At 57.2% G+C, this 14,474-nt stretch overlaps 2 protein-coding genes across 2 annotated transcripts in view; both read left to right on the top strand.

Moving 5' to 3' along the window:
* TEX47 (testis expressed 47) overlaps positions 1 to 14,474 on the top strand; it is a 149,324-nt gene that overhangs the window by 71,347 nt on the left and 63,503 nt on the right. The gene's annotated exons all lie outside the window — the stretch shown is intronic.
* AQP8 (aquaporin 8) lies at positions 5,436 to 9,775 on the top strand. Its single transcript, XM_057398070.1, has 5 exons — positions 5,436 to 5,689; positions 7,113 to 7,239; positions 7,945 to 8,159; positions 9,169 to 9,303; positions 9,639 to 9,775. The coding sequence occupies exons 1-5, from the start codon at positions 5,436 to 5,438 to the stop codon at positions 9,679 to 9,681; spliced, it is 774 nt and encodes a 257-aa protein (XP_057254053.1). The 3' UTR covers positions 9,682 to 9,775.

The raw sequence follows: 14,474 nt of genomic DNA, 5'->3' as shown, positions 1-14,474 counted from the left end.
GCACGATGGTGCCCTGTTTGCTCTTCCTCTAGATGAGTCTGTCTTGCATCCGTTCAGCTAAATGGATGAGCACCCACCTAGGAGACGGGGAACCATTCCTGCAAGAGCTCTTCAAGAGACTGGTGGCAGCAGTGGTGGAGGAAGTAGGTCACCTTGTGCTCCAGGGTTACACCAGGATGAAAGGGGTTTGTGGTCCCTGGCAGCCCGTGTGGGCAGTCTGGTTCCTGTGATTACACCAACTGAAATCGATCTTCCGCCTCAATTCAGGGAGTGTTTGGGTCTGAGAGTGCCTGGTGCTGCTGAACAGCGCTGCTTGGCTGCAAAGTAGAAGGCTGAGAGAGGTTTTCTAGCCAGGAGAGGTGGCCTTTGCCTGCTGCTTGCTGTGCTTTGTGTGACTGCGCTTGTCAGCCGCGGCTCCACTGAGCTGCGTGGCAAATCTCTGCCTCTCCTCTGTTCCCAGCCCAAACTTTTGCCTGGTTTATTGGTACTGACAGTGCAGGGGTATTCATCCCTGCAAATCCTTTGTTTAAAGGGGAAAAGGAAAGTCATTTAAGCTTGAATGAACTGTAAGATGGGAGGCATTGCTCCAGCTATGGAGCTCAAGCATTCCCTTTGCAACCTCCTTCCCCTCTGGCAGCATCTTCTGATGCTCCAAGGGTTTAGCCTGACCCTGCCTCCCGGTACCTGTGAGTAAGGGCACAGCACTGTCCGCTTTGCTACTGGTATATCCCATATTGGCCTTGCATCAAGCTCTGGTCTGTGTGTCACAGCCATACCTGTGCCATTCTGCTGCAGATCACTTGAAAGTACTTGAACAAGTTTCCTCTTTCCCACTGAATATAGTTTCTATGTCTGTAAATACAATAACAGCAGGAGATTTGATGTCATCCATGGAAAAGTTCTTCGAGTCTCCTGCAGCGCAGAGCCTGTGATGTTCCTCTCTGTGTTGCAAGTGAGTTGTGGAGCACCTAAAAAGTTCTATCTCCTTCGTGTCCTTCTGCTGCATTCTGACTGCAAGGTGGGAGATGGAGCTGGGGGCCAGGAAGGAAGGTCAACCAGGAAAGGTGGGTAACACGTCTGGTCATGCTTGCTGTCCATGAAGGAAGGTGCTGTTAGTCCTCTGCTTCTCCCCTTGCCTGCAGTTGTGAAGCATCTGCAGGATGAGGATGCCCAGTTGCCATGGCAAAGGGAGGGAGCCGAGCGTGGTCCTTGCCTGCCATTGAGCTGCTGTCACAAACTGTTCTGTCAGGTACAAGAACATCCTCTGATCTGCTCCATGCTGAGCCCTGTGTGTCGGTCCTCGCTCTGTCCAAGCTTCAACCACAGTTCAGATGATTACACTTCATTGTGCCTGTGTTCCATCTACGTTACCCGTGTCTGAGCATTGCCTGCTCAAAAGATGGATAAAACTAGTTCCCTTCTAGAAAATTCAATCATTTAGTTCCTTACAGGGTTTATCTGGCTCTAGGACCTCACTGAAAAGCAGCTGCTGGTTTAGCACACGCCATTTCAAGCTTCTCTGCAGCGTTACCGTTCCTCATCTCATGCTTACAAAGGTTTTGAGGTCTGTGCTGCTGGGGTAAAGGGAAATGTGGATATTGAGGCCGGAAATGTTCCCTTGTTGTCAGCCTTATGGGATAGTCACAGGGAGCCAAGTGTGGGGTGGCTGGGAAGATGTGCACGTGTGTGAGCTGCCTGAGAGCGGGAGCATCCCTTCCTTCGAGAGCTTGCTGGCTTTTAACGTTAAGTGCCAAATTTAAGGTTTTGAGTGTGGCTTCATCCCCTGTTTTCCCTTCTCGATCCCCAGAACTGCCCTGAATCTGTCCCTGTTTTCCAGCAGACAATGGTAAGTGTGTGGAGAACCCTTGGAATTTTCCATCTGCGCTGGAGCAGGATGGTAGCGATCGGAGGTGAAGTCATTCTGCAAGATAGGCTCTATAAGGGGGCAGAGGTCGGGTCACCCGTGGTACTGCTACGAGCTGCAAATACTTCTGCAGGTCCTCATTCAGCAACAGTTGTGTAATCCCTCGGGCTCTGGAGCTACAAGGTAAACACTGGCAAGATAAGGCAGTGTCAAATGAGTTGCCTTTGCTTTTATGGCTTATTAAAAGAGCTGACCACGGATGCTGAGGTCTCTCCTCGAAGCAACCCCATTGTGCAGCACTGAAATCCTTTGTGATTGCTTGTATAGACCCCAGTGGGACCTCTGTCCTGTGAAATGTACCTGCACTGGGTCAGCAGAGAGTCCACATCTGCTCCAGCCCTGCACTTCAGTGTTCATAGATGTTAATGGCACCTGGAGATGCTCTTAAATGTTTTAAGTGCTTTTGGAGTTTGGGTGCTATGGTTCCTATGGAAAAGCAACTGAAGCGCCGCAGATCTGCAGGGTGAAGCAAGGAGAAACAGAATGAAATGCGTGGGGAGTGGGTGTTGGGTAAAACAGGGGTGTTGTGGCTTTCCCACCCAGGGAGGTGGACATGGGAGCTGTTCCCTGCCGTTCCTAAGAGGGATTTCTCAGCGCTGTTGCTTGTTTTGTGCCACCGTTTCCTTTCCCAATTGACACAGTTGCTGTTGTCACTCATTTAACAAATCGGTGCAAGCACAAACAAGGACAAAAATAAGTGTCTGCTAATATGAGCAGATTTATCCCTGCTCATCCCCACGCCTTTCCCCCAGCGGAGTTTCTCTGCCGCTCACTGAGCAAACCTTAGTGCCAAGTATTTAATCTTATCCAGGAGGGGCAAAGGGTGCTGAGCGCAGGGTTGTTTGCTTTGCATGTTCGTGGTGCCTCTCAACAGGAGATGGGTGCTGGAGGAGCCCCTTCTCCAGGTGCCATAGCAGGAAGATGGAGCTTAAAATGGGTCTGTAGCAGTCCAGTATGGAACATGTGTTGTGCTTGAGAGCTGCAGGGTGGGAAAGCTGGGCTGGGTCAGCCTGGAGAAGAGAAGGCTCCTGAAGGGGAGACCTGAGAGCAGCTCCAGTGCCTGAAGGGGCTGCAGGAAACCTGGAGAGGGGCTTTGTAAATGGGCACATAGGGACAGGCCAAGGGGAATGGCTTTAACCTGCCCGAGGGGAGACTGAGATGAGCTCTTAGGCAGAAGCTCTTCCCTGTGAGGGTGCTGAGGCGCTGGCACAGGGTGCCCAGAGAAGCTGTGGCTGCCCCATCCCTGGCAGTGTTCAAGGGCAGGTTGGACCCAGGGGCTTGGAGCAAGCTGCTCCGGTGGAATGGGTCCCTGCCCTGTGCTTGGTTATCCATAATGAATTCCTTTGTTGCCTGAACACGAAGCATTTCCTATGGAAGTCTTAGGCAAACGTCCCTGCTCCGCAGACAATGACAGTAAATGTTTAAAAGCCAAGGACATGGGGGTAGTCCTCACTTTTGGCTTGTGACCTTCTGAAGCTGTTGCTCTGCTTGGAGTCACCATGAGCAGCCTGAACAGCCGTGGTCCAGGCACAGTGGCATTGCCATCGGCTGCATTCATCACCATGTACGTGGCATCAGCATCTGGAAGCAGCTGTTCTCCTGCTGTTGGCCTGGCCAAGGAGGGGCAGAGCCATGGGCTGGCTCCCAGGGCACATCCCCATGCCCACTGCTGCTGCCTGGTGACATGGGGCAGCTCAGCCCCCTCCTGGTGCCCTGACACGGTGCCAGCATCACTCCTCCAGCACTTTGAGAGCTGCGGGTAGGAAGCACCAGATGAAATGTGGAAATGTGTTACATTAATCTCTCATCATAAATACCCTGACAAACAAATGAAATCTGGATTCCTTTTGCCTGAATTAAAGTCCCTCTCAACGGAACCCCCGTCTGGTTGTGCTGCGGGACCCGGGGATGGATGGATTCGATGAACCCATTGGAAACTGGCTCCAGCTGACATTGACTCAGGTATTTTCCTGTTCCATAGTTCCACATAAGGGGTTCAAAGAGGAGCCCCAAAGCCTCACCGACCCCTGCCTTCCCTCTCCATATTCCTGTGATTTCTATAACCTTTTGTCTATAGGAAGCAAGCACTCAGCAGGAGAAATGAGCTGACAGGGGCTCATTTAGAGGTGCCTGGATTCTCCATAGCTCCAGCCTGGTGTTTGTCCACTGTGTGGCCGGCAACAGGCCTCCCTGGGACAGGCAAGTGGAAATTTCCTTCCAGTCCCCAGTGTCCTGTGAAAACACCATAAACCACCCGTGCTGTTCTTTACCCTTGCTTACGAGAGGGGAAAAACCATCTATAAACCCAATCCTTAATTACCCACCACAAACACCAGCCACTGCGGGTGATTGCTCAAGGTGAAGAGCTGCAGGGCTCATCCCCTGTGGGATGAGCTGTATCCTCTGCGCCACAGAGACCGTGTGTCTGTACCACTGTGCCCATTGCCTGTGGTGGTGACTCCCAGCTCCATGGCCTCTGCTGTGGCTTGGATCTGGCTTTCGGGGCAGTGATCCCTTACCGGGTGCACTGGGGCTTTGGAAGGTTGTAAGTGTTTGGTCAACATCAGGTTTCAAAGGTGCTGGTGGGCCATAGCATCATGGCATGGTTTGGGTTGAAGGGACCTTAAAGCTCATTCAGCTTCAACTCGTGCCACAGGCAGGGACACCTTCCACGAGAGCAGCTTGCTCCAAGCCCCATCCAACCTGGTCTTGAACACTGCCAGCACCCAGATCCCTTGGCACTTTCACCAGCTCTCTTCAATTGAGAGCGAGAGGGATACAGGCACTTGAGGAGCTCTGGCAGGACCTGGGCTGAGGTTTAGGGGCACCAGCTCTCACTGTGGTTCAGGCTCCTTTGGTAACTTGAAGTGAATCAGGCACTTCACCTGCTCTCTGGGGTCTGTAGAAGGGGTTTGGTGATGGGTCTGTATGGGAGTGATTTATTGCAGGAGTGGATTTTCCCTCCCCAGAGCTACATCAGCCATTTCTCACAGTGCTGCTGTCCCCATGGCACGTGCTGCCTCTTGGCATGGTAAAAGCCACCTGGTGAAGGCAGACAGCAGGGCCTCACGCAGGTCTCCCTGCTATGGGCAGCAATGGGGACAGAATCACATCCCAGCTCTTGGCAGTGACAGAAAATACCCACAGGGAAAAAATAAACCCAGAACCTTGAAGCAAGGAGTTTTTATCAGGGCGGTGATAAAGAGCTTCATATTTCTGGGGGCTGGGCTATCGCCTTTTATTGCCCTTTTTTTTTTCCCCTTCTCTTTAAGCAATACAAATCCAATCCATTTGTAGAGCCTCCCATCCACTACCTCTTCATACAGGTCAAGGGGAGCCTGCCAGCCTTGCAGTGGGACAAGTGCTCCTTGTCCCTGCACCAGGACCCACTGGAGACCTGAGCCTGCAGCTCCAGTCCCTCAAGCCTCTGCTCTGCAGCATCTCCTCACTGTGCCTGCGGGTCCGACTGCCCCCAGGGCTCTCCCTGCTCCATCCCAGGGCTCTCCACCCCATGGCCGCAGCTGGGTGCAGTCACCACCCGGTGAAGCTGGTGCTGGACATGGACACCAAGGCCAAGCCCCCGCAGCCGCACTGGTACGAGCGCCGGGTCCAGCCCTGCGTGGCCGAGCTGCTGGGCACCGTGCTCTTCGTCTGCGTCGGCTGCCTCTCGTCGGTGGAGGATGCTGCGGGCACCGGGAGGCTGCAGCCGGCTCTGGCGCACGGGCTGGCCCTGGGGCTCAGCATCGCCGTCCTGGGAGACATCAGGTAGGAGCAGGCTGGTACCTGGGGCTGCGCGGTCCTTGCTGGTGGGCAGAGATGCTTCGTGCTGCCCCACTGCCCGTCGGATCCTCCCTGCCCATGTACTGGTGGCTGCAGCAACGCTGCGCTGCCATCGAGCCTCTCTGTTACTGGGCGGCTTTTTACACGTGCCAGAAGCAGCCCGGCAGCACTCTGAGGAATGGCAGGGGAGGGCAAACCCACTCCTTGCGATGAATCACAGGGTATGGCTGCCGGTAACACCTCGGGGCTGGGGGAGTTTGTTTGGCTTGTGATTGCCACCCTTTATTTTTAGCCCCTTTTAATAGAAACGGTCAAAGCTGAAGCATTCCTGTGGAAAGCTGAGAAATTTCCCTTTAAAAGGATGTCAGAGCAAAACGTTTTGACCCGAGCAGTCTATTCCCCTGTGTATTCACCGGCAGGAAACCTGGATTCCACTTACAAGTGGCTTCAGTACCTCAAAAGCAGTATTTAGATGAACCTGCTGGTTGAGCAATGTGCTGCTAGATGCTAAGATACAGATTTATCCTGAAGGAAGAAGCTGTAACAGCCCCTGTGGAGTTTCATTCCCTTCCCCTTGACTGGCTCGTGGATGGGGTGGTGGTTGGCGCTCTAGCCAGGGCTTTACCTGCAGCCAGGTCCTCCTCCAGCTCCCGGTATCCCACCCATCCCTGGGGTGTTTGCAGCCAGAGCCCTGTCCAGCAGAGGCATTTCCAGCCTAACCAACCCCCCTTCCTGCTCTCCTATGATGGGTCTTTAATTACAGCTGAAGAATAAGATGTGATTATAGTTCCTAGACACTCTGAGTCATCGGCTGCACCAGCAATTATTATTAGCGCTGATTGGTTATGAAACTTGTTCATTAAAGTGTGTCTCATGATAATCTCTTTTAATTAGAAGGTATCTGAGCTTGTCTTGCATGGGGTCTTCAAGATGAATGACTTAGGGCTGGTAAGGAGGCGAGGTCCAGCCCTTCCCGGGGCCGTGGTGGCCAGGGATGCAGAGGGACCCCTGTGCCTTCACCTTGGCACGGAGCAGGGGGAGATACACCCTGACAGTCCCAGTGGGTTCCTGCAGTGCTGGGGTGGCCTCAGCCCTCCCGACAGCTCCGTGGGGATGTGGTGCTGCCAGGCTGGGTACCAGCTCCATCCGTGCCTCCCGTCCCGCAGCAGGGCAGGGATGGCTGCTCTCTGGGTAAAGGGAATGACTCTGATCCCCGAGCCTGTGCCCCTGGAGGAGCTGCTGGAGGCAGGGTGGTGCTGCTGCAGAGACAGGAGATGTCCGGATTCTGCTGTCCATAGCACCTTCCCATGGGAAGGGCTGAAGACTCCTTTGTGCTTCCAGCCCGTGGTGAGCACAGTGCTCAACCCCAGGGGTGAACACCGCACTGATGCTCCTCTCTTCTTCACAGCGGCGGCCACCTGAACCCTGCCGTGTCCTTGGCCATGTGGCTGGTCGGGGGGCTGAACATCACAATGCTCATCCCTTACTGGGTCTCCCAGCTCTGCGGAGCAGCCATAGGAGCCGGCCTGGCAAAGGTACGGATGTTTTGGGGTACAGGGACACCCCCAGGGGCTCCAGCTGCAGTGTGTGTGTGATGGGGAGGCTGAGGGGGACCCAGTGCTCGACTCTGCGGGTGATTGCAGGCTGATTGCTCACAGGGTGACACGCTCGGAGGCTGCTGTGTGGGCTCGGGGCTTGTCTGGTGCTCGGGTGTCTGGTTCCTCCTCCAGCTCTTTCACAGTCTGGCTGCAGGGCTCAGACAAGTCGCCCCCGCTGCGGTTTGGGGCTGACAGCGCCGTGCAGATGCGGGGGGGGGGACACATCTGGGGTGATTCCTCCTCCCCGGCAGCTGCTCTCCAGAGGTTTCTGTGGGCACGGGTTGTGCACGGAACGGTGCCTCTGCAGCTCCAGCCATTTTCACTCGCAGTGTTTGCCTGCGCTCTGGGGTTAGTTTAAACTTGGCGCTGCCCGTTCCCCGCACCCGGGCATCCCATGCACGGCGCCTCGGTGGCTGGGTGAGGCAGAGCGGGGCTGGCTCATTGTCATTATTACCTGGGTTGATGCTAAGAGCCCTCAGTAATGAGTTTACACTCGCTCAGGCCTGGCTTTCAGGAGCAAAGCCATGAGATCTGCTCCCCTTTAACCTGATGCTGCCCACGCTGTCCCGACAGTGAGCACATGTGCCCTCTAAAGCCCCCAGTGTGGAGCATGGAGGCGCAACCAGGGCTGTCCCCGCACAGGCTGTGGCAGCGAGCGAGCGGTACGGGAACGCCAGCGGAGGAGCCTTCACCATCATCACAGCTGACGATCAGGTCCCCTCTGTCCTCGGGGGTGAGATCATCCTCACCTCCTTCCTCGTCCTCGTGGTCTGCATGGGCGCTGCCAATGGGAAGACCAAGACCCCGCTGGCGCCTTTCTGCATCGGCTTCTCGGTCACGGTCAACATCTTGGCAGGGTGAGCTCGTGAGCCCTATCTCCATGCACATTCCCATCGGGCAGCTGGTGCTGTCTGCTCCTGCAACTCTGTCACCACTCAGGGTGCCCCGAGCAGGGGTCAGGATGGGACCATCGGCTGCACGGATGGAGCTGGTGCTCAGAGCGTCCTGCGGTGCCAGGGGCAGCTCATAGCGCTCAGCATCATGGTTCCCTGCTCCATCCTGGCTGCTGCATCCTGCATCAGGGAGGAGAGTGCCTGCAGATGGGATGGGATGTGCCCCCTTGCAGCACAGCACAGGACCTGCTGCAAGGGAAACTGAGGAAAGCCGGGGAGGCTGCCAATGACCCAGGTGCCCCTCTGATGTGCTGGGGGGAGCTGCTGCGCTGGAGCCAGAGCAGCCTTTGCATGGCCCTGCGATGGGGCGAGAGCACCCAAGGGCAGTGTTTGCCCGGGGAAGCCCTGAGCAGCCCGGAGCGGGCTCATCCGCACCCGCTCGGTGCGGCAGGGCCCTGGTGCCTCTGCGGTGGGTACCGAGCGCGCAGTCCCGCATGTTAATGGGCTCTTTAGTTAAGGCAGTGCCCCCTCTAGCGGGATCCGGGGCTGTGATTTCACCGCTGCACAGCCGCCCCTCTGCAAATATTTACCCATCTCAGCTTCCTTTCATCTCTAAGCGCTGCTGCTCCTCCTGCCCCGCTCCAAGGGGTGGTCCCGAGCATCCCCTGCTTAGAGCCCAGCTCCTCCTTAGCCCCAGAATAGGCTCAGCCTTTGTGCTTCCACCCAGCGCTGGCTTTTCCCCTATAACTGGTGAGTCCTCATGAGCACAGGCAGGTGCCTGGTGGGGAGAAGCTGCCCGGGTTGGGATGGTCCCTGTGCTGCAGCTCCTTAGGCTGCCACCTGAGCACCAAGCATCCATGCATGAATGGGTGGTCCAGGGTGCTGCTGCTGCCCTGAGCATCACCCTATGAAAGGCCGGGTGCTGGTCCCATATCCCACAAGGGCTGATGTGGCTGATTGGTTTCTCTTTCAGAGGTGCTGTGTCTGGAGCCTGCATGAACCCTGCCAGAGCCTTCGGGCCAGCTCTGGTGGCCAATTACTGGGACTATCACTGGGTTTACTGGGTAGGGCCCATGGTCGCTGCCCTCCTCGTCAGCGCGCTGGTGAGGTAGGTGATGCTGCAGTGGTAAAGAGAGAGGAGCTGTGCAGGATGAGTCCCCCTATCCCAACATGCCTCCACCCAAGGGCTCTGCCCTGCACCCTGTGAGCAACCCCTTTTCCATGGAGATATCCAAGGCTGGAGACTCCTTTCCCCTCTCCTTCTCATGAGGACAGGGCGACATCAATCTGTGCCCTAATCCGTGTGTTTGCTCCATCCATGTTGTGGTGTGGGGCAAATTCAGGCTTAGGCTGGCACCGGGCTCTTGTCACTGTGTTTCTGTTGTGTGCTTGCAATGGCAAAAGCACTGACCCCAGGTTTCTCTCTCTTTTACCTCCCCAAAGGACCCTGCTTGGTGACGGGAGCACCCGCCTGCTCCTCAAGTGATGCTGGCCATGGGGCTGTGTTTGTGCCGTTGTCACTGACAACGGGGCTGGTGCAGCTCAGCACAGCCGCTGTGAAGCCCACCCTGTTCCCGGTCCTGGTCCTGCTCCTCCCCATCCCACCTCCGCTCTGCCTCTCCTCACAAGCTCCAGCTCAGGAGATGCTTCCCTGGATGCTGCAGGGACAATGGAAAGCAGCACCTCTGAACTGGGCATCCCTGCGCTGGCAGCAGGGCCGGGCATCACCCCTGCACCCCAGGACCAGCTCCCCAGGAGCATCCTCTGACCTGCACCAGTGTCCACGGGGTCCCACGGGGCACTGGCAGTGCGCAGCGCCCATCCCCTTGTGCTCTGGTGTGCGTGGCTGTGGCCGGCAGCATCTCCAGCTCCCTAGTGCAGGCAGTGAGAGCTGCTGGCTCCCAAACACCCGGGGGGAGCCTGCCTGACCCTGCTCAGGTGATGCAGCCCTGCCTGGGGGCCGTGTGGCACCGATCGCTTTTGAACTTAACAACAATGTTAACTCCCAGCCCTGATGCAGGTGGTTTCCTCTGCCCTGGCACGGGCCTGCTAGAGCTCCCCAGCCCCAAACGTGCTGATGGACACTGGCAGGCTCCATCCCCTGCTCCACGCTGGCTCCTGCATGTCTCCCATTCGGGTTTCTGCTCCCTTCTCAGCACTCAGCCCATGGGGATCCCACGTTCCAGCACCCAGGATGCTCCCCTAGGGGATCCCACTCCTCATTTTGTGCTGTGGCTCCTCAAGCAGGTCCAGGATGATGGCCACAGAAGCTGCCACAGAGGAGGGTGATGGGAGGAGGGATCTTTGGTGACAGCCGATTTATGGCCTCTCTCAGCATCATGAGGAGCAGGGGGTGATGCAGCCATCAAGAGCTCGGGGTGGGTCCATCATCCCCTGCCACAGGACGAGTGCTGGGCCCGGGGGGCGAGGGGAGGGGCTGTGTGCCAGCGGGAGCTGCTGCCGTAAGCAGGAGCCGGCAGGAGGAGGGTGATGGAGCTGTGTGGGCAGGGGGAGAGGAGCCAGCGCAGGGCTCTGCGTCAGCGGTACCCGGCCCCGACGGCAGCTCTGCCCTGACTCATCGTGTGGGCTCCCCAGGTGGGGTTCATAGGGACCCCCTCCCATCCCCACTGCTCATCCCCAGCACCCAGCGTCACTGGGAGTGCTCCCAACCGGGAGCCCCTCAGCTCACCTGGGTTTGGTCACTCCAAATGCTGCAGACCTACCTTGGGAAACGGCCGTGGCTTTCCCAGACCCTACAAGCGTGCCCTGGGGAAGGGGTTGTGCTGGGAGAGCCGTGTCCCCCTTATGGGGCTGCCCACCAGCCCCGTACCGGGGTCCCGATCCGTGAACAGGGCTGGTGTGAGTGCGAATGGGCCAGGCTGCTGCAGGCGGGAGCAGCAGCGTCTTTCCAGGGCCAGGACCCATGTGCTGGGCCCTGGGTTCTCCCTTTTTCCTGCAGCCAGCAGGTCTGGAGGGAGGAATCCCCCCGGATAGAGGAGCTGCTTCCTACCTCTCCTCACAGGCTGCTCCACGCAGAGGCAGGGAAGCCGTTGCTGTGGCAGGGAGGACGTTCCCAGCTTCCCGGTGTCCCCGCGGGGCTGGCAGAGCCCTACACGCTGTCTCCTCTCTATTTCCAGCTCGGTTTCTATTTTCCCAGCCTGGGAGGTGACCCACACGTGCACACACACGCACAGAGATGTGTCTGTATTTAGAAAAGGACAAGGTTGGGGAGATGCTGAAGTGAGGAAGTGCCAGAATTAAAGCATCCTTGACGCAGGGAGGTGTTTGCCTGCATCCCTGCCCACAGGGGCTGGGCAGGGGGATGTGGTACCCTGTGGTACCCCCACGACAGACAGCGTGAGCCCCGGTGACCAGGGCACAGGCAGCTGCTCATTGAGGGAGGAAAATGATGCAACCACAGGAGGAGACAAAGCACATGAAGATGTCACTGGGTTGGTTGTCATGGCAACGCCACCAAAAGTGCCAAACCAAGCAAGGATCAACCTCGCTGCCTCCTCCCCATAGAGAGCCTGGGGGTATGGGGAGCTGATGGGGGAGTCCCAACCTGTCCTGGGCCCTGCTCAGGCTGTTGAGTGACTGGGGCTGTGGGTTCAATGGGCATGGTGGGTGCCCACCTTCCCCTTTTGAGAGGAAGCCTCACCCCAGGGTGTGCAGGAAACACGCTCGTGGCTGCAGCTGCCTCTGCATGGAGCTGATTCCCTGCTGCACCCCAACTCCCTGCTGCACCCTAGGGTGCTGCTTCTGGTGGGTGCAGGGTCTCAGGTCCATGATCCCACTGCGGTGGGGATGCTCCTGAGCATCAGCCCTTGTCGCATGGCTCAGGGAAGGGAGGCAGAAGGAGGATGTCCCGTGCAGGGCTGCGTGCGCTCCCCTGTCTTGCTGCTGCTGTGCTCAGCACACATGGGGTTCATCCGTCAGGGTGACTCTTCATAAAGCATCTGTAACAGTGCCTTGTTTTCCTGGAGTATTATTAAAGAGCTTAATTTATGCTAATTAAATACCAATTAACTCCCAAGCACTTGATGTGTTTTAAGGACATAAAATACATCTCATTCCCCTTCAATCCAATTTGCGTCAGGCCTGGCCATGGGTCTGCGCCGTGTGTTTGTCAGCACATGGATCTGCCACGGAGCTGGGATGCGTCCTGGTGTTTTCTGGGCTTTTCACATGCATTGGGGTGGAGATGCTGCTTGGGAGCAGGCAGTGGGGCAGCTGAGCCTAACGGGGGGACACTGGTGAGGTGCGGGCTGGCAGGACCCTGATGCTCACACCCCTGAGGGATGCAGACCCCGGGGGGATCCCAGGGCACCCAAAGGCTCTGCAGTCATCCTGCACATCCTCACCAGGGTGTTATCGGCTGCGGTTGGTGCCAGCGCTCTGGGGACATGGCAAAACTCAGGGTGTGCTCTGGGAAGAGCACCATGGGATGTTTGTCTGCGCTGCCCTCACGCTGCAGCTCTTCCACACTGGATAAACACCCTGGTTAAACCACGATGGGGGAAGAAGCCGTGCTGAGGTGAGCATCCCAGTGCCACCCATGGCAGGGAGCAGCTGGGGTTTGTCCATGCAGGAGGCTCCTGATGAAGACCCAAGTGGAGCTGGAGTGCTTCTAGTTCAGCACAAGAAATACGTAGCTACTGGGGTAAACGTCCTAATGCCGTTCCTCAAGGAATGGAGCTGGATGGGGCTTGGAGCAAGCTGCTCTAGTGGAAGGTGTCCCTGCCCATGGCAGGGGCTTGGAAATGAATGAGCTTTAAGGTCCCTTCAACCCAAACCACTTTGTGGTTCCATGTTTCTATGCTGCAGGACTGAGTCCCTTATGGCCAGAGACCCGGCTCCACCACCGCAGCGATGCCTCAGCACCCCTGAGCTCACCTCCAGGACAGGGATGGTCCAAGCAGTGAGGAAGGACATGCAGAAGCAGCAGTAACTGTGTGTTAGCAACAACAGCGATCATAACAAGAGGAAATCAGCGGGGCCATGCGCACAGCGAGGCTCACAAAAGCCTTTTCATTCACCCGTGGGCAGAACAAGGCCTCTCTGTTCCCTCACTACCCCTGACCCCACTGCCAAGGGAATCAGGAGCTCCCGGATGTTTTCCTTCCACATTCTCCCCTCAGAAGGACTGGGGGTGTCTTAACGTGCTCCCCAAAGCCTTCTCTTACAATAGCAGCATCCCCGAGCAGAGGCAGCACAAGGTGCCAGGAGTGCGGCTGCGGCACAGTGTGATGGATGGATGCTTTTTAGAACATGCCCCATGAGAGCATCTGGGAATCCTCACTGTGCTCTGCTGGAAAGGCTTTGGCAGCCTGCAGCTGCAGCAATCACAGCCTTGGAAATGAAGGGTGACTGGGTTCTCATAGCTCATTTTCTCCATTGGGCAGAACCACAGCAGGATGCTCTAACCCTCACCAGGCAGAGCTGGACCCATGGCGCCAGTTTGCTCCTCCTGGCTCCCTCCTTCCTGTGGGAGCAAACTGGGGGGCTCTGGAACCAGCCTGCGCAAAGAAATCTTCAAATCCCATAAATTGCACCTGCAGCAATAGCCTTATATGAGGAGCTGCAAAGGAACAGGGAGCAGCGCAGCTCCTACATCTCCTGCGTCGTCCACAGCTCCTGCATCTCCTGCATTGTCCGCAGCTCATGCATCTCCTGCATTGTCCACAGCTCCTGCATCTCCTGCGTCGTCCACAGCTCATGCATCTCCTGCATTGTCCGCAGCTCATGCATCTCCTGCATTGTCCACAGCTCCTGCATCTCCTGCACTGTCCACAGCTCATGCATCTCCTGCATTGTCCACAGCTCCTGCATCTCCTGCATCATCCACAGCTCCTGCATCTCCTGCATCATCCACAGCTCCTGCATCTCTCTCATGTCCCACGTGTCCCGCATGTCCCATGTCTCCAGCAGCTCCTGTATCTCCTGCAGCCCTCACACCACCGGCAGCCCTGCAGTGCTTCCCATGCAGCCCATGCTGTGCCTGGCACATCTCTTCCAGCCCACCCCATGCTCATCTCCCGGGTGCCTGCAGCAGCCCTGGGAGCCCCCCGCTCTCCGCCCGGGTGCTGGTGCCATGGGGAGCTCCCCGGGGCGCCGCTGCCGGGTGCTGTGTGGGCACTGCCATGGGGACGTGGGGACAGCGGAGGTGGGCGATGACGTGCGGAGCCGGTGCCGCGCGTGAGCTGGCATCTGCATGTAGGAGACGGGAGCGAGGCGATGGAGAAGGGAGTGGGAGTGGAAATGTGTTCTGGGGAGGCT

Source organism: Pezoporus wallicus, unplaced genomic scaffold (assembly GCF_028554395.1).
Source record: "Pezoporus wallicus isolate ANWC-B61680 ecotype Strahan unplaced genomic scaffold, APGP_CSIRO_Pwel_v1 contig_6274, whole genome shotgun sequence".
Taxonomy (NCBI): Eukaryota; Metazoa; Chordata; class Aves; order Psittaciformes; family Psittacidae; genus Pezoporus; species Pezoporus wallicus.
The sequence above is the reverse complement of the archived record's forward strand: the minus strand, read 5'-3'. Positions and strand labels throughout refer to the sequence as shown.

Excerpts from the sequence above, each read along its gene's own strand:
- AQP8 (XM_057398070.1), top strand. The coding sequence starts at position 5,436 with ATGGCCGCAGCTGGGTGCAGTCACCACCCGGTGAAGCTGGTGCTGGAC. Across the intron at positions 5,690-7,112 it reads GCCGTCCTGGGAGACATCAG|CGGCGGCCACCTGAACCCTG; the intron begins GTAGGAGCAGGC and ends TCTTCTTCACAG. Across the intron at positions 8,160-9,168 it reads ACGGTCAACATCTTGGCAGG|AGGTGCTGTGTCTGGAGCCT; the intron begins GTGAGCTCGTGA and ends TTTCTCTTTCAG.